Source organism: Diadema antillarum, unplaced genomic scaffold, assembly GCF_040938485.1.
Source record: "Diadema antillarum isolate AM-2024a unplaced genomic scaffold, OU_Dant_1.0 seq00001886_RagTag, whole genome shotgun sequence".
Classification (NCBI taxonomy): domain Eukaryota; kingdom Metazoa; phylum Echinodermata; class Echinoidea; order Diadematoida; family Diadematidae; genus Diadema; species Diadema antillarum.
Window position 1 is genome coordinate 16541 of NW_027272553.1, and position 27838 is coordinate 44378.

Genomic DNA, 27838 nt, shown 5'->3' on the forward strand with positions numbered 1-27838 from the left:
TTATTCACAGACATGGTTGTATCAAACTTTGTGTCTCCCCCTCCCCCCCCCCAAAAAAAAAAAAAAAAAAAAAATGGGGAAAAAATGGGGAAAGAAAGGTACTAACGGTATCATGGGCAAAAAACATATATTTTGAACAGTTTAATGTAAAGGTTTGCAGAAGTTATGATGATGATATTTGTTCCTTGAATACAAATGATCTTATATTTTCTTCATCTTCTTTTTATTGCATCAGAAATTGTAATGATGACAGCGATAATTTGGATAATGGTTATTGTGATTTGTGGGATTTTTTTGTGATAGCAGATTATTGTTTGGTTTCTTGTATATTCGCAACATTTGATAGATGTACACTTGTATCATGTACATGATAAGTATCGAATACAGGAATATTTTTTATCATTGTTATTTTAAAGCAGAGTGTGTTTTCATTTAATTGATTTCATTGTGATCAACAGAAAATGCGAGGATTACGATATATTTTCATGCAAGCTTTATACTTTGATGTATGTTTATGGTATTTTTTTTTTGTGCAGTACGTTGGATGCGTGGAGGTTAAGCAGTCCATGAGAACACTACCCTTTGAGGATAGAGGCCAAGTCACAAAGTGAGTATCATTTTTTTTTTCTCATCCTCATTTCTGACAAGACCAAATGCTAGGTCAAAAAGCGTCTGGTTCAGTGTTGGGTGGTGGTTTGAAGAAGTGAAGGAAATCAAAATGGATGCGGTTGGGGATGTGTGGGGATTGTAAGTCAGGTGCTCACAAGTGATGATGATAACGAATTTATATCAATCAGTATGGCCTCTGCTGACTTCAACACTTCTTGATCAGTTTCTTGTGAGTGCAATCAGCAATCAAGACAGAACTTTTGAAAGCCGTATTCCACCATTCTCGTTATTTCTACAGCTGTATATGCTGTATACTGTATACGCTATATATTTCGCGGGGGTTTTATTTTCGCGAATTTCGCGAGTCAGGAGCTATTCGCGAAATTAACAACACGCGAAAATATTACCTTCCAAAATGAATCCCTTGCCTTGATGATACGAACATTTCAGTACTAGTATACCATGTCATGGCTTACCGAACAGACCATACTGGCTAAGCTTGTTTACGTACATATAGCACGTCCACGTCTACTTACGAATACTGTAGAGAGCCAATCCATTATTGCAAGGGGACCACTCGTCAGAAATCTAGCGCGATGGACTTAACCACTTCAAAAATGTTGAATTCTAACTTACTAGGTTGCAGAGTTTGGTAAGTTTTTTTTCATGCAGTGTATAACTAGTATCATTCTTATTTGCTAGTAAGTTGAAAATTCACACTTTCTTTGCCACTTCATATTTTCTCTGGTCCCCCAATAGCGAATTCAACCACTCGCGAAAATTTATGTACGCGAAAATTATAGCGTATACAGTAATATATGCCATACTGATATACAGTGTATAGTGCGTCTAATTTTTCACGAATAGGGACTTCCCAACAATTTCGTAAGTGGACAAATTCGCGATCAATGAGTGCGAGTAATCAATGGAGCATTGTATACATGCATGCTGCATTCATGTTAGGATGAGAGGTGATATTTTTGTATGTTGTTGAATTTGTGAAAAGCAACGCGTTTGCAAAACTTGGAAAATAATAACCATGCGAAATATATGGCACATACAGTAGTCCTAGAAACTTATACTCTGAATGTAATGTGGCACTCTTTTGCTTCCCCTCAGCCGGAATTTCCTTTGTATGAAAAACATGCAATGAATTTAGGCTATGATACATAAGTTTCAATTCATCACTATTGATTATAGACCTGTAGGATGCAAAGAATTACATCATTCCAGGAAGTTGAATTTCGATCCCACACATGCTCAGTAAATGATGCACGCAAGTATTGATCCAGTGCTAAAGTCTTGGAAGAAAAAAATTGCACAGTATTTTACACCCTTTGGTTGAAACTGATGTAAGTTGGTTGAAATTGATGTAAGTGGAATATTGGAAGAGATGTTCAAAGCTTCGGTCTAAGCATTGATTAAGCTTATTTTAATGCAAAAGCATGTAATTTGTGTGCATTATACTATCATGAAAATGTGAATAGTTTTTGCTGAGTCTTTAAATAAACAGAGACGCCAGGTCAATATGAAGGTCACACTCGACGAAAAGGAAGTGCATAAAAACGCAGTATGATCTAAATTTGACACTGCTATTTTGATACACAGTGCCATTGCCAAATAACTTGTTGTGGAAATTTTTTAGGTCTTGCTTGTCAAAAAGGGTTTCTTCATTCAAGTAGGATAGGTTGATGACATTGATTCAAAGTGTGTGCTGCTCTGTCACAGGCAGAACATGCAGTCTATGCATATCTACCTTTGCTTTTTTAGTGTATGTACCTCGTGCCAATAATTCACCATAAAGATTAAAAAGAACAAGAAGCTAAAAATAGTCATCATGGCTAATTTTTTCCCAACACTTGTCACTATATTGTAAGGCAGTGTAATGATTTTTAATTAGGATATTACTAAGATTATGAAAGATCAATATCAATGCAGCTAAATCTTCACTGTCCAGCTAATGGGCAGATAGTGATTTACCGTATCATAAATTTAAATAATGAGTTTATGCCTGTTAAGATATTTGTGTCATTAAGGATAAAGATGCAGCAGAGTTTATACTGGTTAAGAGTTCAGTAATTGAGTGATGTGTCAATTATTTCTAAAAAGAAGATCATTATCAATGCAGCAATGTGTTAAAAAGAAGTATAGTCAGTGGACAGATGGTCTATTTGTCTAGTATGTCTAGTATGTTGTGTTTTCCATACATGAGGTCACAAAGTGTTGTGTACCACTATCATGTATAATGTTCTTTAATCAGCATTGTGTTGATTGAAATACCAAACAAGCCAGAGTCTAGTATGTTCAATAGCAATCTTTTACTTGACATTGCTTTTAAAACAAAGAGGTCAATCCTTCTGGCCATCAAGTTTTTTTCGAGTGATTTCCTTGAAATGTTCACCAACACGAATATCATCATCTATTACAGGTATCTTAAATATCTTTATACAAATGAATGGAGAAGATTCACATTCTTTTTATGTCTTGCAGTGTCCCCATAACATACTTGAGCTGCAGATACTAGAGGATTTAAATTCAAATGTCCTCCATACCATCGGAAATATAATACAGTACTGCAAGGACTTTACAAATGTCTGTCTTGTAAGTTGATAGTAAGAAGCAAAACTCTTTGCAATAAGTTGCCTGTAACAAAAAGCATAAGCTTGGTGTCTGAACTGAATATGTACAGTCATGCCAAAGATTACCAAGGTCATATTATATATTTAGTGCCTCCTACAGTGTATTAACAAGCACCACTGTTATCCATGACATTTTGACAGGATAGGCCCTTGATAAGAGCACGCATCACCATGAAAGCCTCTAGAAATTTATGTCAGATACAACAACCATAAAGTTTGGCAACAAAATATAAGAGTACAGGTGTACATACTGTACATATTAGCATAACCTCATAAACTGTGGATTCATTTTCTTCTCAAAATGCTGTTTAAGATTGTAAATATCAAATATGTGTACATGTAGGCCTACATGTACATGTGCGTAGTTTATAGTCGACCTTTGTTGTCTGAGCTGTATGAACAACAAAAATCAAACACCCAAACATTTTGACAATTACAATGTTCGCTGTCACTATCAAGAGATCTACTTGGATAAATACAGCTGTATCACAAATGCTAAAAAACTATTATACTGTACCCCTGCAATCTAAAGAAGATATAGAGTTCAAACCTTCACTCACACACAGGTTTTCACTGTTTTGAAGCATTTTGAGTTCATTTTCAACCTATAAATTCTCCTCACATAAGCCCTGTCATAACAGAGCCTTTCAAACAGAGTTACAGTGTACCTCAACAACTTCCGGGCAATCTTTTTTTTTTAAACCCTGCCTGTTAAAATGGTCCCCTCAAAATGTTCCTTGAACGTTGGCATGGTAACTTTTGCCGAATTCTACCCTAGTCAGCTAGTGTAATTACCCTGACATTACCACGACAACCCTTTTGTTAAAACACTCGTTAACATTCCCTTGATACACTCAACACGCATCAAATTTACAATAGCCCAAACAGAATGACACCCCGCACCCCAAGCACGTGCATGGATTGTTAAACACCCCCTTCGCACATGAACAGATGCCTTGTAGGTTGTTTAGATCTCTACCCGGAGAAGGTTTTCAGTGTGTGTCTATTAAAACGGTACACCTTGCTCTCTCACCTATGTGGTTTTATTGCCCAAGGCGAGAAATTTTGTTCTCTGGATGTTATCCAGATGTTGTCGGTGTATCAGGGTTTGACATTCATTTTTACAGAATATCACAGATTCTGGCAGCATGTCATAGAACCATGCAGAGTACTCAGATTTTTAAACTGGAAACACTGTGCCTTCATAGTAACTACTTTAATATATACAGTGATTGTATGACAAAATCTTTGAGTGATCACTGAGGTCACTCCAGAATAAGCAAAAATTGAACATTTTCACTCTAAATTCATTCCAATTTCACTGTAATCTCACTCTATTCTGTTATTAACTCCTTTAAGAGTGAACATTTTCACTATTTTTTTAAAAGAGAGAGTACGTACATGCATGCATTATGTTGTAACATGCTTTTTGACCCTGCATTCTCTTGAAAATGTCTTTTCCTTCCATTTCCTTGATTGACTGAGCTGTGGAATGCAAACTCAAGTGTTATCTTCCTTTTCTTGCCATTGTGTAAGCAAAACAGTGAAACTAAATTTCGAGAGGGATGATTTGAAATAACTGTCCTCCCATGGAAAAACTCATGTACTCTGTGTCTGTCATGCGATTTAATAAAACAGCATCTAGCCATTTGACCACTTGTATGTAGGTTTTAGGTGCTGCTTGTGCTCCAGGAAGAACTGTAATGGGTTTATTTTTCTCGTCTCTATAGTAAACCTGACTCTAGTTCTCAGCAGTACATTACATGCAGTAATGATAGAAGTACCTTTTAGTATAGTTCAGGCTTAAAGTGTTCAGTCGGGTCTCATTTTGTTAGTATAGTCACATGATATCTTCCCAGGCATGTAATATTTCAATGATGCCTTGTTTTCTTCATTGCAAATATTTGCAGTGTGAGCATTTCAGGAAATTATGCATTTTTGTTTTGTGTCATAATCCTGGCAAGATTGGCAATCCAGTCACAAATTTACCGTTGAAATCAAGGCAGGTTAAAGGGGAAAGCTAGTAACTGATCAGTGGGAATCAGTGCGAATGCTGGGGGATGATTGTTCCAATTCTTGTGGGATTCATTTAAGAATACATTATATATCTATTGTTGTGTGAAAATAATTTGCTTCAGAACGGTCTCATATTTAAGTAATGTGCAGCTTAATGCTCCGTCACTGACCAGGCATGCTAACCTGGAAACATTAAACTGCACATTACTTGAATATGAGACCATTCTGAAGCAAATAATTTTCAAACAACAATAGATAATGTACTCTTGAATGAATCCCATAAGGATTGGAACAATCATCTCCCAGCATTTCCACTGATTCCCACTGATCAGTTACTAGCCTTCCCCTTTTAGATCATTGATGCAAGGGTTGAATTCAGTAAGATCTGAGGTGAGCAGAATATTCACACTTTTATTTACTTGGTTTTAGTTTGTTTTATTTGGCTAAATGTAAATATTTCAGACCTGATAACAGATGATGCTATTGTGTATTCTTTTATGTGGGTAACATTTTTGTTTTTCTTATTTCCCAGCACATGAAATGGCAAAGTGCTCCTATAGCGTCAAGATATAAGTGTGCAGAATGTTTGAATTTAAGCTCATGAATGTAAGAAACCAATATCAGCAGATCAAAATGTCTTACATCCTCTCATACAATATGAGTACAAATTTATTATAATAATGGTAATGATATCATGATTTATTGTTGAAATATGAAATAAAAATCCAGCAGCTCGAACACTGATATTGTTGCTTTACAGCAGACTCACAGAATTCACAACTAAAATCCATGTACGATAACACTGAATATGTGCATGAGAATGAAAAATACAGTGCAAAATTAGTACAAATACACATCAGACCTAAGCTTCAGTAATGGAATAGGTAAATTGTGGATAGCAAATGGTCAGCATTGACTGAAACCATCACCACAACTTTCACTGCCACATACAACTTTACAATTGAGAAATTCAAGATGATGTACAGTACATTTCTTCAGGATCACAGTTTTTGGAAGGATCCCATTTTCTGAAATACTAGTAATTGTAAGGTGTACATGTACAGCACATCTAGACAAGAATATGGATTGAGGTTAATGTGCTTAAACCATTTAGATCCTTTTCAATTACAGAGCATGATGAAATACTTACAAATTCTAAAGGGTAAATATACATATGTACAATCTAGAGTGCTTGACAAGTCTTCCATATGTTAAAAGTGTTTTGTCCTCAATGGTCAATACCAGCTTAGTATATTTTTTGTAAGAGCACTATGAATCACATTCAGAAAAGATTGAAGACAGTCCTCCAAATTATGATTTTGTTTCCAGAACTATTTTGATGCACTACAAGTGGTATGATTTTCAACGTGTCCTTGGCACTCTTAGAGACCTAGTAATACAGCATAACTTTGATATGCCAATCTACTGTTTGTGGCTTGGGGGGGGGGGGGGGATGTGAACATGTAGCTGCTACGTTTTGTCTTTATATGACAGACAATGTCATATAAATGTGTTCCTCTGTATAGGAAGGATCTTGCAAGGAAACTTTTGGACTGCACAACATTAGCACAAACTTCTTTTGACTGACACTAACATGATTAGAAGCATATCATTTTGACAAGCGTGTACTGGCAAAAACAGCAGGAAAAAAAAAACAGACTTCCTGGACTTATGGACAAAAGATTGCATACATATCCTCTGACCCACATGCACATCCATTCAAATCCCGTATCGGGGTAGAATGTCATCGGTTCTCATCCGCTGGAATCCTTCCTCAGGAGCTAGAGAGTGAGCAGAGGAGGGCCGGAGGACAGTATTTCATGTCTGGCTTCACTAATGCCGGATGTAGGGCCCATGATATTTCTCTGCCAAATGCAGGTAACAAGATCACCGTGGTGGCAAGAGTGATCTGAACAGGAGGAAGGCTGGACGGAAGGGGATGGATTGGGGATGGGGATGGAAAAAGTGCCAAGACAGGTGAAAGATGGACACTGCAATGATTGATGAAGAAGAAAATAGAAATTCCCCTCCAAAAAAAAAAGTTGTGCGAGGAGGGATAAAGAAAGAGCTATATGAATGTAGATAAGAAAGTCAGTTATCACGTTTCTCCTTTCTCTCTCTCTTATTGCACTTACATGCTAGAGTTATTGGTATTTGTAGCATGTTGCCAAAATTTGATCTTGTTCACACATGCCCCCAAAAGACCACTTAGTTGCAAATTAAAGCGTGTTTTATCTCAAGACTGTGCATGCCTAAATAACCAGAGTGTGACCCTGGGCACATCATCATTAATACAAATTTTTGATGATCATCTTTATACCTACAGTCAGTTTTTCTGTGTGTGAGATGGCAACAAAATTTTTGCAGTGGTACTGTATTGCCTGTGGACAGTGGAGGTGTCCAGTTTGCCGTGGTTAATGAGGGCAGGTCTGATCTATGAGCTACAATGTTTTAACTACTTTTAAAAAACTGGCACAATGACTTTGCGTCAGTTATCTCCACAGAAATGCATTTTGGGCTCTAATGCAGTTGCAATCACGCTTTTTTTTCAGCATTTCTAATCCCATAATCAAAACTATCATCTGCCCAAATCTCCATGAAAGTTGTCTGGAAACCTTTGCAATTCAGAATCTCTGCCAGAAGTGACTTGATGAAATATCCTTGGGTAAATCATCAGGCTCAATTAGGTGAAGAGTTGGTGTCAAGTTTAAAACTGGATGGAACTGTAGCATTAAATGGAAATACGTAGATTAAACAATAATGCTAGTAATATGTAGGGTAATACTATGTAAATTTGGTGAGAAATGATTGCTAATAAATGGAAATAAGATTTAGGCTCTCAGGCAAAGGTAGACCAAATTGCTGCTTGTCACAGACAGAGCAGTGTGGTAGCAAGAATAAGCAACCTTTTTATGCAGTACAGTACCTACATCTTGTATGTTTCCCAAGCAAATGCATTGCACTTTGCAACTTCTAGCGCCAGATAAGATTGCGCAACTGGCATCATGCACTACACAGCATCCTATGTCTGCTCTTGCAATCCGAGCGGATTGTGAGGCCCAAGAAATGTAAATGAGGGCATCTCTAATGCACTCGGGATTGCTTTGCATACACAAGACTTTCATTATGTTTCTGTCCTATTTCCTCTCCTTCCAACTTCTCTGTTGATGCGTCCAAATTACATCGCATTTTTAAGAGGAGTCCATGATGCTGTTTAATTGAAGGTGCGGAAGGAGAATGGAATAGGAAATACAAGGCTATTTCTTTGTGAATCAATTAGGGTGATGCAGTACCGTGAGACTGACTGTGATAGCATCTTTATTGCACAAAGGGATCACATGTGTTCCTGTTCCATATGGCCTTTAACACCGATGGGAGATTTGCAGGCCCTAGGATGGCTTGATACACTATAAACACCAGTGAAATCAATTTTAACATTGTTTTCAAAGATGGCTAACATTGTGTAAGGTACAATGTAGGAAAGTACTGTTCAAAATATCCAATAAATGTCTGCATTGTAGGATGTGAGTAGAACATTCATGGTATACATGTACATGTTACATGCATGCTATACAATGTGTGTGAACTGTCTACAATAGTATATCAGAAATTTGAATGTACAGTTTGACATTCAATGTAATCCTGTCCTTGAAATTCAACTTTTAGTGAGATATATCTGATTTAGTGATAATTTGCAAATGTGTTGTTTCTTTTTGTGTTTAAAGGACAAGTCCACCTTCATATACATGTGGATTGAGTGAATGCAGCAATAATAGTAGAACACAACACATCAGTGAAAGTTTGGGGAAAATCAGACAATCTGTTCAAAAGTTATGAATTTTTAAAGTATCTGCGTAGTCACTGCTGGATGAGAAGACTACTATAGTGTATGATGTCATATGCATACAACCATATAAAGAAAATAAAAAGAGAATTTCACAAAACTTTACTTTTTGAATTAAGTGAACATTTCTTAGACTTGTTACTGACATATGTTAAGGGTAATATTATTCCCCCTGCCTTCTGAAAGAGAGAAGTCAAGTGTTTTTTTGTTATGCGAGAAAAGTGAGAATACGTTGAATTTTCTTTTTTCTTTCTTTATATCGTTGTACTCATGTGACATCACAAGCTATAGTAGTCTTCTCATCCAGCCTTGAGTGAGCAGAAACTTCAAAAATTCATAACTTTTGAACGGATTGTCCAATTTTCCTCAAACTCTCAATGATGTGCTGTACTTGCTGCATTCACTCAACCCCCATGTCTATGAAGGTGAACTTGTCCTTAACCTGTTGAAAGTTGGTCTTTTGGGTGTGAGCAGGATAGCTGGCATTGAAAAGCTAAAAGCATTGGCAGTAATAGATATTTTTTAGTCAGTTTCGGGAGCAGATATCAGCAGGGCTATTAATGTAGAAATGTTCACTACACAATTAATAACTGAATTCTCTGCTGTAGTATGAAGAAAGGCAACGGTGGAGTTCGAGCAAATCTGCACTGCCTCGATTTTGCGTGTGAACAGTTATTGCAAGATCATATTCCCCTGTTGATAGTCCATGCAATTCTATACTTATAAAGAAAGATAATTTAGTGTACATAGTCGGTGCTGTATAAACTCTTTCTTGTTATTGTGGAAATGCTTTTTGTTTTCATTGATATTTTGTCATCCCAAGAAATCGATATGGTCTTACAGGCTTTTCATAACTTAGATATTCCTGTGTTTCTTTTTTCAAAGAAAAGTGTGTTTTTTTTAAAGCAAGTTTTGATTATGACAAAAGTACAATACAAATCATAAACAGGATTTATGGATAGTAGCATTACTAGTATCATTATTTTTTTTGTCTTTGTCCCATTTTTGGAGACTTGTTCTTTGAAGTCATGAAGGACACTAACTGTGACGTCGACATGAGCATGTTGTTCTGGGACACTCGTGCTAAGCAGGAGCCTGTTGGGAACCACATGTTTTCATAAAATCAAATGGTTTGAGTGGGTCAAGATATTCCTCAATTTGCCGATGAAGCGTTCCGTTTGCGCCCCTCGAGTGACAGTTGTCATTGATGTCTGGAGTCACACACACACACACACACACACACACACACACACACACACATAGTCACACGTACATGTTTGATTACTGACATCATCGTGATGGCTGGATCACCATCTAGTAGTAGCCAGTCCAGTCATGTGCGGTGGAGTACAGCTGTACTCCGTGGACACAATGTGCTTATGGAGAGCTCCAGGTTTCACAAAATATGCAGTGGCAGAATGTGTGGTGGATGGTGATGATATGCAGGAGGGACCATATGTCCCTCCAAAATTACAAAGGGACCCTCCGCAATGATAACTTTAAAAATAGAGAATGAATCCAAATACAATTTCAGGGTATGAAACTATAACTTATTACCCATGTCTTGCAGAAAACCCCATCCAAATCGCTTTAGTGGTCAAAGAGAAATTAGGATTTTTGTAGAACATGTCAGGAATCCCTTCCCTCCAAGTTCTGTCCATTGTGTTCACACATTAATATGCAGTTCCAAGAGCATCCAAGTGCTACTGTACATGTATACTGGGAAAAAATCACATCCACGACATTCTTCACAATGATTCACATTTCTCTGTGACCACTTAACCAAATTGAATGGGGTTTTCTGCAAATATATTTTTAGAGCCTGAAATAGCATTCAGACAGTGTGATCATATTGGAAGTTATCAAGGCAAAAATCCGATTGTAATTTTTTTTTTATGCCTCCGCCACGAAGTGGTGCCGGAGGCATTATGTTTTCGGGTTGTCCGTCCGTACGTACGTCCGTACGTACGTCCGTACGTACGTCCGTCCGCTTTCGTTTACGCGATAACTTGAGTAATATTTACTGGAATTTTATCAAACTTGGTCGAAGTATGAAGTATGATGGGGCAATGATTTGATTAGATTTTGGGTGAAATCGGCTAAAGGTCAAAGGTCAAAGGTCAAGGTCAAATCATGAAATTGCATCCGTTTACGCGATAACTCAAGACTGGATGGAGCAAATTTCACCAAACTTTGTTGGAGGATGATGTATGATGGGACAATTACTTGATGAGTTTTTCAGTGAAATCAGACAGAGGTCAAAGGTCAAAGATCAAGGTCAAATCCTAAAATTTATCTGTTTACGTGATAACTCAAAACTGGATGAAGCAGCTTTCACCATATTTGGTCCAAGGATGATGTATGATGGGACAATTAGTTGAGTAGATTTTAGTGACATTGGCAAGAGGTCAAAGGTCAAAAGGTCAAGGTCAAATGCTAAAAATGTTGCTAATTTCCCCCATATCTATGCAATGCCCGCAGTTATTTTCTTGAAACTTAGTATAGACATGTACTACTGCGTAAAGACTCTCCAGAGAGAGTTTCATGTCATAAGGTCAAAGGTCAAAAGGTCAAAGGTTAGGTGAAAATGTTGCAATATCACTTTTCTCGCAAATGGTTCAATGTATCTTCATGGAACTTGGTACATATGCATCTACTGACTGTCAGGGATTATCTAGGGAATTTAGGGGTTATGGGTCAATAGTCAGGGGGTCAAAGGTCAAGGTCAACTCCTCAAAATGTTACTCTTTCCCTCATACTAGTTTATGCAATGATTGCATTATTAGTTTTAAAATTCAATATATGTACATGTATTACTTAATGGAGATTCTCTTGGAAATTTCCGGCCAGAAGGTCAAAGGTCAAAGGTTAAGGGTCAAAGGTCAGGTTTAAATGAAAAAAAAGATATATTTTGTACTGTAATTACACTCTTTCTTCATACCTTGAAAATTATACTCAATGCATAAACTTATAATAAGGTCGGTCAGAAGTCCAGTAAAAATGTTCAGTTCCCAAATATGTGTACCTGCACTCTTTAATAGACAATTATAGCAAACTCAGATCATGGAAAGTGAACATTCAAGATATTTCTGACAAACCTGTCATTTCGATATTTTGCCAGTTATGTGAAACTGTCATCACACATTGTAAAGACATTGTACTATACACCTATTGGGAGAATCATGCATTATGGCGGAGGCATCAGTCGCCATAGCAACATTTCTAGTTTTTTTTTTTTTTTTTTTGGGGGGGGGACATACTGTATATCACAAATTATATCAAACTCCTTCCCCTACACCCTTGGAGAAAAGTGGTGCACAAAAAGGAAATGTTAATGGGACTGGAGGGGAGGAGAGGGGAGGGGAGGGGAGGGAATCTTACAAGAATCTCATCAAGTTTCCCTTTAAACAATTGACCCTGCAGTTTCAGCATTAAAAGCGGTATACAAAGTACAGCTGTGTCTAAGGAAGTTACTTGCTTTCATCATGGCCATTATTAACACTCTATAGCTTCCTGCTGTTTTGGGAAATTACGGATGGTATGACAATAGCTGCTTTTTAATGAGATATGGATCATAATATCCAAAACATTAAATTTGATGATGAATTCTACCATATTCTGTGGGGCACCTTGGGAAGGTTACTTTATGAAATATTAAATGTTACTGTGATAGTGAACATTTTTGCATTGATTAGTTATTTTTTCATGTTGGGCCATTTTCTATGAACTGTTAGATGCACTTTGATGATTTTGCAAATTAGAATGTTTTTGTACTTAATACAAGTCTGAGAAATAGTGAAATGTAGCATTAAACAACAGACATAAGTTGTCATTATTATATAACAATTGATCATGAATGAGGCAAAAAAAAAAACAGCACAGAGAATTTTGTCAATGCATTACGAGATGCATTACACTTTATGCAATATGCTCTTTGTGTATAATTTTCATAGAATTGCTCTGAAATTAACAATCAAGTTTGTACATTACCATATTTCTTCTTTTTTTCCTTGAAAATTACAATAATATGTTGTCTCTGAAGTAGATTTCTGGACATGTGTAATTCAGTTGAGTTTGAGTTTATTGTATGTGGCCATCAAGAAAGTAATCAAATGGCTATGAGCCTGCAATGACAGTACTGATCTACTGATATTTTTCTGCCCCCTCAGAGATGGAGTTTGCAAATGTTAACTCAGCTCTGACACCTTGGGATGTTTGTTACAAAAAAAGAGATACTCATTGTAATGGCACATTCAAGGGATGTAATTTTTCTTTTTAATGTTACATCTGTATTTGTGAATTGAGTTGTAAAATGTACATGTAATCCTGTTTGATATCATATGTAAAATTATGTTGTTTTAAAATGTTACTTATTTTACAGGCAAATTGCATAGAATATCGATATGTTTTGTCACTGTGTTTAAGCTACCTCGGTTCAACCTGTGGGCTGCCATTGTAGTTGTCTTTTAAACCATTATTGAAATGAATGAAATATAATAAATAATTAAGTACTATCTGTAATATTTACTGATAGTTGGTTTCATGGCACACCATGTATTCTTTCTTAGCTGTGAGTATGGTCCTAAAAAAGACCTACACGTGTACATGTACATATACTACTCAATCTCGATGTTTGGGTAAGCATGTTCTTCCTGTCCTTGGAAAATAGAACCTTTCGGGATTCGAAAATGCTATGTAACTGAAGTGAACAGATATGCAGTTTGAGAAATAATGTGATATTTCACGTACCGGTAATATATTACTGTGTTTCCTATTTTGTTTTTCTTTCACTTCCTTGTACCAGTTATGGCTTTAGTTCTGCTCACTTCATGCTACATTTAAAGTCAGGCTGGATAGCATACACTGCAATTTTTAGTTTGATTTGGTGCATACAGTTTCTAGTGACAATAGTAATATTTGCTCATCCATTGTGAAGTGAGATATAAGCAGTCAACCATCTCGCTCACCTGTGTGTGTTGTACTGTGGCTCTATACTAAATGTGAGCCGACGTACTTCTAGCAAGCTTCTACTTTGACACTAGCCGCATTTACACTTACTAACATCGCGATTTTTAAAATCGCGATATTTTGGTTCCACCGTTTACACTTGCGCAAAAGCACGCGATGTTTGAGCTTCACGAAACATCGCGATTTTTTGGTCGGTAGTGCGCATGCGTAATTTACCTGTTTTCAACACGGTAGCTGAATGGAAGCGCGCGCTATTCTGTTCGTTTTCACTGCAGTGCAGTATATTTTGATCACAGCTGGCTGGTTGGAACGTTGAGCCAGGGCTTTTTATCAGTACAATGCACACATAAATTTGTGCTTCTTGAGACTGTTTACTTACGGTAAAACTATATAGCTTGCTACATTAGATCACATACGTAGTAGGTGTGTAAAACTTCATCTACAGCAGCATTCAGGAGGATCATGAAATTTCGCCGATATGACGAAAGTGGGAAGTAAGACTTGGAAGTTAGGACTGGTATTTTATCGGGCGACAGCAAGAACTTACACTTGTGACGTACTCCTGAGTCCTGTATTCCACAAACAACGTATATAATTCTCGAGAGCAGTACGGGCACTCCCACAATCTGAATCAACGCATTTCTGGGAGAACATTATTTTGTTAAGTTGTCATGGGGTGATGATACGTGGTTGGAGAACTTCAGGTTTGCTACCAATAGTAGTTTTCACGTACAGTGTACTAGTTTCATCAGGGAGGGGGAGGTGAGAGACCACGAGCCGACCGAGGATCGGCCGTTTATCGACCTGTGGCTGTACACAGCTGTCTATACCGTTGCTCTCTACACGTTCCAAAGAGGGATCGGGAGCGCGCGTAAACTCCCGGTGCAATCCGATACCGAGAGTCACGTGATGAAAAATCGCGATATTTCTGCAGCTTGGGTTTACACTCGCTAACTTTGCCTCAAACTTCGCGATGTTTCAAAAAATCGCACTCCGGCTGGCGATTTTTCTGGCGATGTTTCGAGGGTGTTTGGGTGTAGTTGCTTAGCAACTTACACCCAAATGTCGCGATTTTAGAAAAATCGCGATTTTTCCAAGCAAGTGTAAATGGGCCTACTGTCAGCCTAGATCCTGCAACATGACCCATGGTACTGATTCTGGGTGTGGTCCCCAAGTTTGTTGACCTCTGCCCATGCAGTGCACTGGTCTTGGGGTCTTTCCGAAAGACACCCAGCCAAGTTCAGTCTGGGAACCTTAAAGTGCAGTTGGACTCCATTTTAAAGTTACGGTTGTAGTTTTGCTTGATAGAGCAATATCACATGTAAACTTGTAAACTTTGCAGAAATTTCAATTGGAACGTAAGATGGGTATTATGGTTAAAGTTTAGCTTGATACTGTGAAATGATGATAATACATAGTAGTTGCTACCACATACAAAGTTAATGTTATTAAAGTATACAACATACATCTGCTTTGAAGTGATTTTTGCCATTACCTCTCATTTTCCAGTTAGTTTTGTTGGATATACATTAAATAAAGTCAGACAAACAGAATTTTGGAAATGTCATCAATCATGGATGAACAGAAGATATAAATTATGGTGAGAGTTTTATGTAATTGTGGGAAACAATGATATTACAATGCAGTCCCAACCACATATGGCATTGCGAGAAATGGTATTTACATTGTATGCCCACATGTCCAAGTGGTTATTCACTCAAGGGCCTAATAATTCTTGGACAGACAAGTGTCTGTTCATTTTGCTTGCCCAGCAGTAAATGGATTTTTGAAGCTCCATGTCTTTTCATTACATTGTAATATTGAAGAGGTCACTATGCAGAGTAGATGAAGCCTTGACATTTTTACACACAACTTACCCACTGATGTATGGAGATTTTCTTCAAGATTTGCATTGACTGAATATGCTTTCTGAAAAACAGCCCTCCAATTTTCTTCAAGGAGAATTCCAGACCAGTTAAGGCGTCAAGAAAGAGCTAGATTTTACAAGCACAACAGTGAAATTTTGATGAAAATCGGATGAAAATTAGGGCACTTGGGAAAATTGGAAAGTTTCACTAATTTTCACATGACAGTTCTTGAACAGTCAATATGATTATGCAGCTATAGAGTCAATGAAGTCATCACCTCACAAATTGCCCTATAGCTTATACATAAAAATCTTGAAATGTCCAGAATTTTTTGTTCAAATGCATTTATGCTCCAGTCTCTAATCCTACAGTAATATGTCTCTGACTAATCATTGTATTTTTAAATTATTCAGCCAAGGACAATATTATGTTTTTGCACTATTTAGCAGAAGAATTTAATTTTCAGCGTTTATTTGTAAACAGTCGACGTATTTACAATTCGGGACGTTTCCTCAATGGGTTAATATTTTAAAAAGATTATGATACAAAAATTATGTGAAAGGATATGTTTATCCGTGGAAACATGCAAAGAATCATAAAGTGAGCCACTCAGAGTTTAAAGTGAAGGAAATCCTACTGGTGTCGTGCCCCTTTCAGTTCAAATATAGTGTTGCAACAATTTTGCACCCTGCATCAGAAAGGGTCTTTCAAAACAATTATAATTTTTCTGTGTCAAATGCTGTTATGAGTATCTATCTGCCTGGAGCACAATTTCATGACAGATGGCCATCATATTTGGTGATCAAATTTTGCCAGTATCCACATGTATAAATGATATCAAATTCTAAGAAAGAGAAATTGCCTTTATCCCACAAATAATGCAGTATTTATGTAGTACATGTAATAAACTTTCTTAACTTTCTGTTTGTTTTGTCAGAGAAGCCATCTTCAGGGTATGTGATGCTGCAGGATTCAAGTACAGCAGAAAGAAAAAGGTAAATTATGTCATCCTTACATACTTTTTTTAATCGTACTGGGAGGCATGTGTGTTTTAATAGCCTTTTTCATTTCAGTGTTTAGTCAAATTTTCAAATTAGTGTTCTTGTTATTTTTTAGCTACTTTCTTTTAGTTCCACATCAGAATGAAGATGAATGAAAACAAGAAAAATGTACGTAGATAAATGTAGATATAGATACTTCAAATATAAAAGGACTTTGCATGGTCTTTCAAACAAGGTCTGTCATGTTTTGTGGTGATAAGTCATACAAGTTCAAGCAGAACTCCAAAAAGTAATTAGGAGCTGTGATGCCCACATCAAAAGGTTTCAAAGGCTTCCTGGGTTTGGAAATGGGCAGAATGCATGAGTGACATCAAATTTCATTGGTTCTACCCCCCCCCCCAAAAAAAAAAAAAAAAAAAAAAAAAATTCATAGTTTGGCAAGTGAATACTAACACATGGCTGAACTGTACATTTATATGCTTTATGTTATGTAATGTCTCTTTGGTTGGATGATCAAATGATGATGGAATCTTGTGATTTTCTTCTGAAATGGATTCCCAAAATCATTAGTGATACTGTTCACCATTTATCCAATTCACAATACTGTATACGCCATACATTTGAGGGGTCCAATATTTCGCAAATCAGGACTTCCCGTCAATTTTGCAAGAGGTTGAATTTGTGATCTTGGAGTACAATACGTGCACGTCGCATTCATGTCGGAATCAGAGTCAATATATCCGCTAGTTGTTCAATTCACAAGTAGCACCTGACTTGCTGAAGTTGCGAAAATAAAAGTCCCATGAAATATAGGGCGCATACAGTGTTGCATGTGAAATGTCATATTTTGTGTTGTTTTGAAGTTTGAAGATTTATAATTTGCATGATAGAATTTTATAATAGTTTTTTTTCCCCCAAATCTCTACTTTTCTGTATCAGCATGTTTTATAAGGGTTTGTGCAGATGTCGGTCATTGTGACCTGTGAAAAAGCAGTTTTTTGTTCATCTGTTGTACTAAGCTTATCATGAAGATGGTATCGCTGTCTTTATATCAATGATTTTGATTTGTCAAATTTAAGGTAAATCTTTTGGAAAGGTTTCTACAGGACGGCGTGTTAGCTTTAATTGTAAGTATCGAAAGAGAGTCAACTTGTGGAATCTGTCACTATGGATTTGACGTCAGTCGTTTTAAGGAAATCCCTAATGCAGATTCTTCTCACTTTAACCATTGCACATACCCTCATGGTTTAAAATACTAAAAATGGTCTGCAAAATTGCAAAATTTTCATTTTCAGGCTATCGTTAAGTTGCTTCGAGATAAGGTGAAATGAAAAATAGCTAATGTGTTCATTCTTTCTCAGTGAATTAGATGATAATCCATTTCAGAGGACACAAGTTGAGGATATGAAAGTGGAAGTGGTTACTGAATTGTCGAGCCGTCCAGAGTACTTCATAGTGTTAGCAGGACTTTGAGAATCTGTTGAGAGTCTGTGAGAGTCTAGTAGTCATCGTGACAGAGTGCTTGTTGATAGCATCGGTGCTACATACAACTGTAGGTGCATTTAAAGGGTGTGTACAGTTCTGGTCAAGGTGAAGATTTAGCTTTTAACGTTTTGTGAGATATTCAGAAACCACTCTATGAGATGTCAAAGAGCATGCAGTTCCAAGGGGTATCAAAAGTTTATTCGATGAAAATCTGTTTTGAAATGGCTGAGATATCCAAAAACAAGGTGAAACAAAGAGATACTAATAAAGTTGGGGCATGTCGTCTTTTATTATTAGCACTTTTTGGGATATCTCAGCCATTTGAAAACCAATTTTCATCAAATAAACATTGAATCCTTCTTAAAATTACATGCTCTTTTATATTTCATAAGAGGCTTTTCATTATCTCACTTAGGAATGTTCAAAACATAAATCCCTACCTCACCCAGTACCGTACAGTCCCTTTAAACACAATAATGACTATGAAACGGTCCGTGCCATGTCTCGTATCGTGCCCTGCAGGGTGACTGGACGCATGTAAATTCCTGTCATACCCATCATTTCCCACGAGTGTGTCAACCATTCTAACCCAGTAGGCTATCTATCCCCTTTTTACAAACCAAGAATGAAAGTGAAAGTTTACTGTATAGTTTCTGTTGTTCTTCTCTCAGTTTGATATATTGCACCTAAATTAGCTTTTCAAATGTCATTCACCAAATCTGCACATCTCAATTTAGATTGGAAAGGACTTGAAAGTAAACTTTAATGGAGGATTTTCGCTGTAATGAAATTGACCTACTCCAAATTTCATTGTGTCCTCTGTCACTTGAAGTGGTCGATATTATTCTTGACAGCTTTATTTGACCTAAAAATTCTTTTGAACCATCTAGAGGGCTATGGAGCTCATATACAATAAAAAAGGGAATTTATATGCAAGTTTTGATATTTCTCTGGCATTTTTGCAAAATTGCACAATTAGTCCAGGAGCTGTGAACGTAAATTTTGCAATGATCCATTTGAAGTTGAAGAGAGAGAGAAAAAAAGTTATTATGCTCACATTTCATGTGTAATTCCCCAAACATCATACTGGCAAGGCAAATTGTGATTTTTTTTTGGAGTGGTTCATGCATGTATCCTTGTTTCCTCTTAAAAACAAAAGTTGAGTTGAATTATTGATGTAAATCCACTGTGCTGGTTTGCCAAAAAAAAAAGAAGAAGACATAGACACATTTGCAGCTTTCTGTGAACTGACTCAATAGACCTTGCTGCCCTGTTTCTCCATGGAAAGTTCTGATTCAGCTTGTTAGAGAGAGTTGCACGATTGTTTTATTCTTAAATACCATTTTTGTTTCAATTACTGTAAAAGTATAAATTTTTGCGGTGTTGAAATTTTCGCGCATTTCGCGCAATCAGAAACTAGCGCAACAATAAAAGCACACGAATATTTTTGCTTGCCATATGTTCCTGTGCATGATGTCTTGATTCTGCGGAATTAAAAACACACGAAACTCTTCTCGGCCAGCCAAGCGCGAAAAATTAGTCGCGCGAAAATATCCACTTTTACAGTTATGTAATTTGAAAGAGGTCAAAGGTCAACGAAAGTATGTCAGAATTATGTCCGTTACACACCGTTCTCTTGTTAAAGTCTAAAGGCTTTCAAATAATCATATCTTATAGACAAAAAAACGATGATGCAGTGAGGTATAATTTAGAAAGTTTTTGAAATGAGAGCAAAGTTGCTCTACCTGCCAGGGAACCATAGGCCATTATGTACAGAATCTTCAGTTGCTAAAGGGTTTAATGCCTCTTGTTATACCGTAGATTGGGTTTCAGGATTTTCTCTCAGAAGGATATTTTCTGTGTGTGTTTTTGTTGTTTTGTTTTGTTTTTGTTTTTGTTTTTTGTTTTTTACGTCCATATTGGGCAAATCCTATGTGTATCCTCAGACAGGATGCGATATATTTTGGTTTGTCTTCGTTCATCGACCATTGCTGTGAGCTTATTGCTTGGGTCTCTATGCATTTATTCTGTACGATAACACCAGATCATTCTCTTTTTGCAGGATTGCTGTATCTTTAGCTGTAACCAGAAGACACTGCTTGCATTTAATGCATTCTAGTCATTTGTTTTTTAATATTTATTTAGTAATTTATCTAGTTTACTATTTTTTGATAATTATGCATTAGATTGCCACAAAGAAAGCAGCTGTCTTGTTAGTAACATCACTCTCTTTTCCTCTCTGTCTCTCTCTCTCTCTCTTTATCTCCATTTCTTACACATGCTGCCTTTTAACTGTTGAAAAACTTTGCAAATTACATAAAAACTGCATTTGATTTGTTTGATCTATTATCAGGATAATCACCCACCTGTATGTCCTTGAAAGACAAAGATGCTATTTCCATCGACCAGACCCTGTGGATGTCGAAAAATTAAGAAGACAGAAAAAGTGTTCCTCCTGAGTTACATCCAAATAGTATGGTCTGGGTCCCAGACTATCTACCTGACCTTTTAACCCCTAACCCACCATTTACAGGTACTCTTCCCTTTCTGATGTGTCAACTGATGTCGTGTAAAAACACATCTTTCTATATACTGCAGGATTACACTCTTCTGGAGCTGTTCTCCTCTGTGAGATATGTCTTTTCCTTTCTAATTACTTCTACCTCCCCCTAGACAATTCGTCTAAAGTTCTTTGGCTTTGCATCTCTAAGAGAAAAAGAGACCAGGAATTACATCTCTTTTTCAGTTTTGACCACCATTCACACACACACACATTAAATATGGGCGTGTCAGCTTGAGTGCGTCTACTATCATGTGCATTAAGCTCTTGTGTGTTCGGACACATTATTATTGCACCAAGAACAGATCCCTGGTTTCTTCGGCATCGTTTTGGGATGCATGCTTCAGGCGGGCAGAGAAGTGTAATCGAGTGGGCCTCTGCTCCACATTTACAACAAGAAATTCACCATTTTTTTTTTCATTAATTATTATCTCTTGCCTCTATTCTTTTTTAGCATTATACCTGGGGTCACCCAAAAATAGGTGACAGTGATTTTTAGTGCTTTGTGCAAAAAGATTTTATCATATATTAATGATCTTAACACAATGAATGAATGAATGCTAAAACATGAAATTAATCCTGTAATTTAATCTTCCTTTTCCTTTTTCAAAATTACAGTAGGAACCTATTATGGTTTAAAGCAAATGCTCAGCTGCTATAGTGGTGGCATAGGCAGAGCATGCGTCTGCAGCTCAGCAACAGCACTCAACAGCAGCTGCACCAGTACCACTGCACTATGCATGATATTACTAAGTAGTCCACAAACAAAAATATTTAATCATGGGCTGAGTTTGTGGATTGATAGTATCTCTTTCTGAATTACCTTCCAAAATTATGATAAAAATTCTGGAAAAAAGTCATCATTATTATAAAAAACATTTAATACATCATTTTATAATAGGGATAAATTTGCATTTGGAGTGTTGTCAGCAGTTGCTATAGTGTCCGCCATGATAGAAATGTGTCTAGGGCAATTACCCCAGACCCTTCCCCTGACCCTAACCCTGATCCTAATCCTGAACCTAATCCTAACCCTAACCCAAACTCTAACCCTAAACCTAACCCTAACCGTAATCTTTACTCTAACCTTAACCTTACCACTAAGCAGTATTTGGGGGTGGGGGGGGGGGGGGGGGGTTAATTGCCCTGATACGGATAGAAATGCATAACTGTACATCTTTAAAAACACTAACCCAGGGTATGACAGTGCACCAGGTTATGGTATAGCAAATCATATATCTAACTCTCTGTGATAAAGCCCATGTTAGTCAACTTATGAGAGTAGCAACATAAGCAATTGCTTTTAACATTTTTTTTTTTTTTTTTTTGGGGGGGGGGGGGTCACTTCAAGGTCAAAGGTGCAGAGTAGAGGGATTTGTAGGTGTATTTGTCAGAGTAAATAACTCTAATGTAATGCACCTAAGATTCAGACTGTCTCCTGCCTTGAATGGGTGAGATTGAAATTTGTTGAACTTATTTATTTATTTATTTATTCATTTATTATTATTTTTCTTTTTTTACGATCCCAGGATCTAATCCTCTGTGTCTTTGATACTAAAAAGTGTTTCATACCAGACACTAGTAAAAATTTGTATTTATGTTTGACTGAGAGCACATAGATTCATAATTTGTGTCTTTTCCGTCTTTGTACTTGTTTTGCAGGCAAACAAGAACATTTCCAAAATTGTCGGCGAGAATCCCAACATTCTCTTCGGGGGAGCCAACGTTAATCTCACGATATCTACATCAAGTATCAACATCAGAATAAAAGAAACGGGAAAGGTAATGTTGATGAATCTCTGGATAAAAAAAAAAGAAAAAAAATCTGTCGTCTGTCATATAAATATTGGTATATTTTATGCTATTTTGCACGATTGTGGCAAAACATCAGAAGATGAAATTGAAAGCTCTGTTAAAGGTTCAAAGGTCACTGCATCTATTAACCCGTCAAGGATGGGTTGATATTGCTACAACACACATTTCTCATAGACACCTGCCCGAGTATACTCGGGACTCGTCTTCGACGGGTTAAAAAGATTTTGAACAGACACCTTTTTAACGTTGTTTAAGTTTGGTATAGATTGTATTCTCCGACAATTCAGTCATCTTTATTTTTTATCAGATTTCAATGTGTATAATTTCTTATTTCAATTTTCATTCTCTTCATGGTAGTTATCTGTTGGACGGTATTTCTGAACGTGTTTCCTTATGTAATTTATTTTGTGTATATATACTTTCTATCATTGCAATTCAGATACAATTCAGCCCTTCGGGCTGTGAAGTTTGATAATAAAATTGTTCCATTCCATTTCTTCCCATTCCATTCCATATACAGAAATTCAAATATTAAAACTTTTTTATGTCTGAGTTATTCATCCTGACTCTTTTTCTAGTGAAATTCATTTTAAATCTACTGCTGTTACCTTTATTTGAGACAATTTGCTCCCAGAGAAAACTTTCCTTTCAACAGTAAATGAAGGGGACGCTCTCTATCAGGATTGAACACAAATTTTAAGACGGTAGAAATAATCACATCAACAGAACAAAGTGCAGTGTGTGATGGAAGCCCACATCTCTTGGTTAACAAGATAATAGCTTGAAGAACTAAAATCCTTTGTGGTTTCCTTGAATGAATAGGACCAATTACTTCTCTAACCCCCGTCTCCCAATTTGCGGCACAGCCGGCCTGCAGATTTCAAATCCATGATCATTATTAAGCGTAATGAGACATATGAGTGTGACTCACTGGCCGGCCGGACACTTTTTACTAATGAGCATTAGTGTCCTCATAGCTTCTAGTCGGGTTGTGATGCCGGTCTTGAGAAGTTATTATATACGTTGTAATCAGTTATCGGTATAGGGATCGGCTAGCATGTTTTTGTGTCATACTATTGAGAGTGTAGCTCTCATCTACCATTGAAAACAACTTTGATTAGTTGTAATGTCCTCGTGATTATGGATAATTGTATTTCTGTGACCTCTTATGTTTCCCATCTCATTATGCTCTTGAAAGGGTAATGGCTTATATCATGTGACCATATTTTCCTGCTAACTGACTTATGACTGTTGTCACTCCATCAAATTGGAAATATATCGATACAAATGTTATGTGGCAGGGCTGCACACTAACCCATTTTTTCTACTGGTCCGACCTGTTTGTCGGACTAGTAGGCACCCAGTTTTTCCATTTTTTACCGGCCAATTCCTGAAAAGTTATTGGTCCGACAGTGCTTTTTACTGGTCCTGGACGGTTGGACCAGTGCCAGTGTGCAGCGTTGTACATGGTCATGGAGATGTTCGGTACATCTTTTTTTTTTTTCAGGAAGTATCGTTAAAAAGAGGTTGAAATTCTGTTTGTTTATAGTAGGCCTAATGTTCCTACTGTAGCATCTTCATGTTACCTAAATAATATTTTTTTCTTTTCTCTGTATAACAATGGGTTAACAATTACTGTATCCCAGCGAAAAAGTAACAAACTGGCATTGTTAATACTTCTGGTGAAAAATAACCCATTCTACTGTAAGTAAAGGCCAATTATTGAGTGGAACTGCATAAAAAAGTCAGGAATTTGAGAGGGCACGAATGTTTTGAGAGTAAAACTCATAAACACAGAGAGTGGTTTCTAAATACGGATAAAGAGAATATGCTGCCAGTAATGAACCTAATCTTATAAAGGGAAAAGTAGGCTTTGTGACTTAAAGGTCGTTCTTCCATTATTTTGCATTAAGACACATGCATGCTCCTCTTTCATTTAATGCCTGGTATTGAATGACCGACCCAGTCATTTGAATTTGTGTGTCTATTAGTGGTCTGGGTATCACGCTCGGGGCCTCAGCGGGAAATGCGATATGCACACTGACAGCCCCGGGATTTCTCCCGGTCTTGGGAGTAATTATTCCTGCCGACAGATCGTCCATATGTTGACGAATTACAGGGCTGAATTATTTAGTGACCAGTAGACACACACAGTATCTTGACAGTGAGATATTCTTGCCCAAACTTTGTTATGTTTTGTCCTGTTTTCATACTGACCCATCAAGTCTTGGGGTAGAATGAAGGCAGAAATTACTGTCTTGTCTTTGTTTAAAATCTGCAGTTCCCAACTCTGATATCTTTTATTGGAAGTAGATTACGGTTGTAGTAGATAGTAGGGCCTACTTGGCACATTTACTGTAAAACGAATGTTCGCTTACATTTTAATTTCGTGAATTTCGCGAGTGGCAACATTCGCGAAATTAAAATGCAAGCGAAAGTTGTTGCCTTCACAATATGCGTTGAATGCCAGTGGCAAGTCGCGAAAATTTCATTACAGTATTAAATCTGCACAGAGGAAAAAGGTAACAAAGTTGCCTATTTGCCAGGCAGAAATGATGACTTTATGTTTTTTTAAAACTATGTTATCCATATAAGGATCAGTTATAGATTACTAATATCTACTAATAAATGATTGTGCAACTGAAATTACCAGTGGTATATGATAAAAATGAGACCAAGACCAAGCTTTTATTCTACCTGATGAAATATTATCAAGGAATGATAGCAATGATGATACTATTGCTACTGCTACTACTACTACTACTACTACTACTACTATTATTACCACTACTACTACTACTACTACTACTACTACTACTACTACTACTACTACTACTACTACTAATAATAATGATAATGATATAATGATACTATAATTATTACAATAAAATAACAACAGCAACAATAATAATGATAACAGCAGATACAACATTCAACCACAGAAATTTTTTTCTCGGACTTGGATGAGATAACATTGTTTTTATAGTCTCTAGTTGTCTTTTTGAAAGAAAGTTGTGTTCTCTCCCCTAGCACTTCAATCATCTTGTCATCTTGTCTCCCTAGTTTCTGTGAAATAATATTCATCCATTTGTCTCTCTTTGAAGGTCTTTTTGAGCTGTCAAAATAATCTCTGTCTGCAACGTCTCTCTCTTTTTTTCCCCCAAGATTTTACACCACGATGTCATTAATTGGCTGCAACGTTTTTGTTCTCTTGCTTCTCTTGACACAGCCCATTGCCAATCATCAGATGCAAGGTATCTCGTTCGCATCGGGCGGTGATGCAGTAAGTACCCCCCTGCCCCACCCCACCCTACCGGCTTTTGGCCACAAGAGACGGCCACTAGCTGTCTCTCACAGGTCCCCCCCCCCCACCTCGTTATTCTTGAAATTCTTGAAGGTTGCCATAGTGAGAGAGATAGAAATGGGCTTGTAATTGGCAAGTGTGAAATTCTAGATCACATTTTCTCCATTTGTAGAAAAAAAGAAAAAAAGTGTTCCATTACATGTTTTCTCTGATAGCTTGAGGCATCTTCCATTCATTGTATCATCGGACATAAACATTTTATTTTGTGTGTAAGCATAACATCGTGAACGCAACTTTAAAGTTGTGTTAAAGCAGTGATATGTGATTTACTTTGATTTGCTAAATATGTCAAAGGGGCTTGTAGACCAGCAACTACATAGTGGGGGATACCATATAGAATTTATTATTTAAGAGTAGTACATGTAAGATACATTTAAGTTTGGTCAATAAGAAAAATGAAGTGATTTGAGCTAAATAACTTTTTTTCTTCACTGATTCTCACATACAAAGGGAAATCCTGGAAAGCATCCCCAAATCGTGGATTTTTTTATGTGGAATCATACATGTAATACTGATATCCCTCGTAATACCATGGAACTGGGCTAGACTACATTCTCCCCTTGATATTTGTATTCGGGAGACCTCGGGTGATGAATTGCGGCGCAGTGGGTACCACACCTGCACCTTTTAATCAGTCCGCATATATCTCATGTATACTTCAATGCCCTGTCTAGCATGTGTCTTGGCAGTGATGGAGTCGAGGGATTGATACAGTTTACGTGGTAGAGAGAGCAGATCTAGTTCAGTTGAATGACTGACGCACAGGGTGGCAATGATAAAACATTCAGACGAGGCGGCCGGTCGCTATAAACAAAGACCTTTCCTTCCAAGAATTTTCTGCAGTGTCAAAGGCATAATTTACCATTTGCAGATGAAACAAAAACATAGCATTAGTGCTTCAAATAGTTCTAAAATTCGAGTTAGGGATAGAAACAATCATGTAAAAATCTGAATTGGTATTTAATCGATGTTAAGTATTGTTAAATATACAAAATGTGAACAATAGTTATGATAAAAATGTTTCCAGACTAAACCGTCTACAGTTATGGTTTATTGATAAAAATAGTGATATCTCCTTATATATTAGGCTTTATTGCAAACATTTTATATGGAAGGATGTTTTGTGATGCAACTGACCTACATGTACACATAATATGCATCAAATGTGATATCTTGAACATTTTTAAAATCACTGCTCCCAAAGGTAAACAGGGTCTTTAACTGTGAAGGGGTGGAATAGATGAATTTCTGATGCCTGTCATTATCATCCAATCTCTGTATTCATTTTGAGAAAGAAAAGAACAAAGAAAAACTTGTCAATATTAGTGGAAAACGCCATTCAACTTATGATGTTCATCTCAAAGTTGGCAGGATTTCTCTGGAATGATGTAATGCGGACATAGATTATAATGATAATAATAATAAAGGACATTTATACTGCGCAGTTACTATAATAATATACTCTACTTCGCATATAAGGCTGAAGACTCTGGGATATATATGCTCTGGTGCCTGATGTTGATTTTACACTGTAGCTGTTTGAAGTAAAGAATTGCAGATTGATACTGGACAGGAACAGTTTCCCATGAACCTGATGAGTGACGGTAACACACATGCTGAACAGATCACAATCGCTAGTACAAATTAGCTAATCTTTAAACTTTTTCAA

At 36.9% G+C, this 27838-nt stretch overlaps 1 protein-coding gene across 1 annotated transcript in view; it reads left to right on the plus strand.

The window, feature by feature from the left end:
- The first annotated feature begins 505 nt into the window (after positions 1 to 505).
- The window catches only part of LOC139712978 (SHC-transforming protein 3-like), a 36587-nt gene continuing 9254 nt past the window's right edge, over positions 506 to 27838 (plus strand). Inside the window, exons 1-4 of the mRNA XM_071624758.1 lie at positions 506 to 607; positions 16882 to 16939; positions 22653 to 22772; positions 26035 to 26088. Of these exons, the coding sequence (XP_071480859.1) occupies positions 567 to 607; positions 16882 to 16939; positions 22653 to 22772; positions 26035 to 26088 (273 nt within the window). The 5' untranslated portion in view covers positions 506 to 566. The remainder of the gene's footprint in view (positions 608 to 16881; positions 16940 to 22652; positions 22773 to 26034; positions 26089 to 27838) is intronic.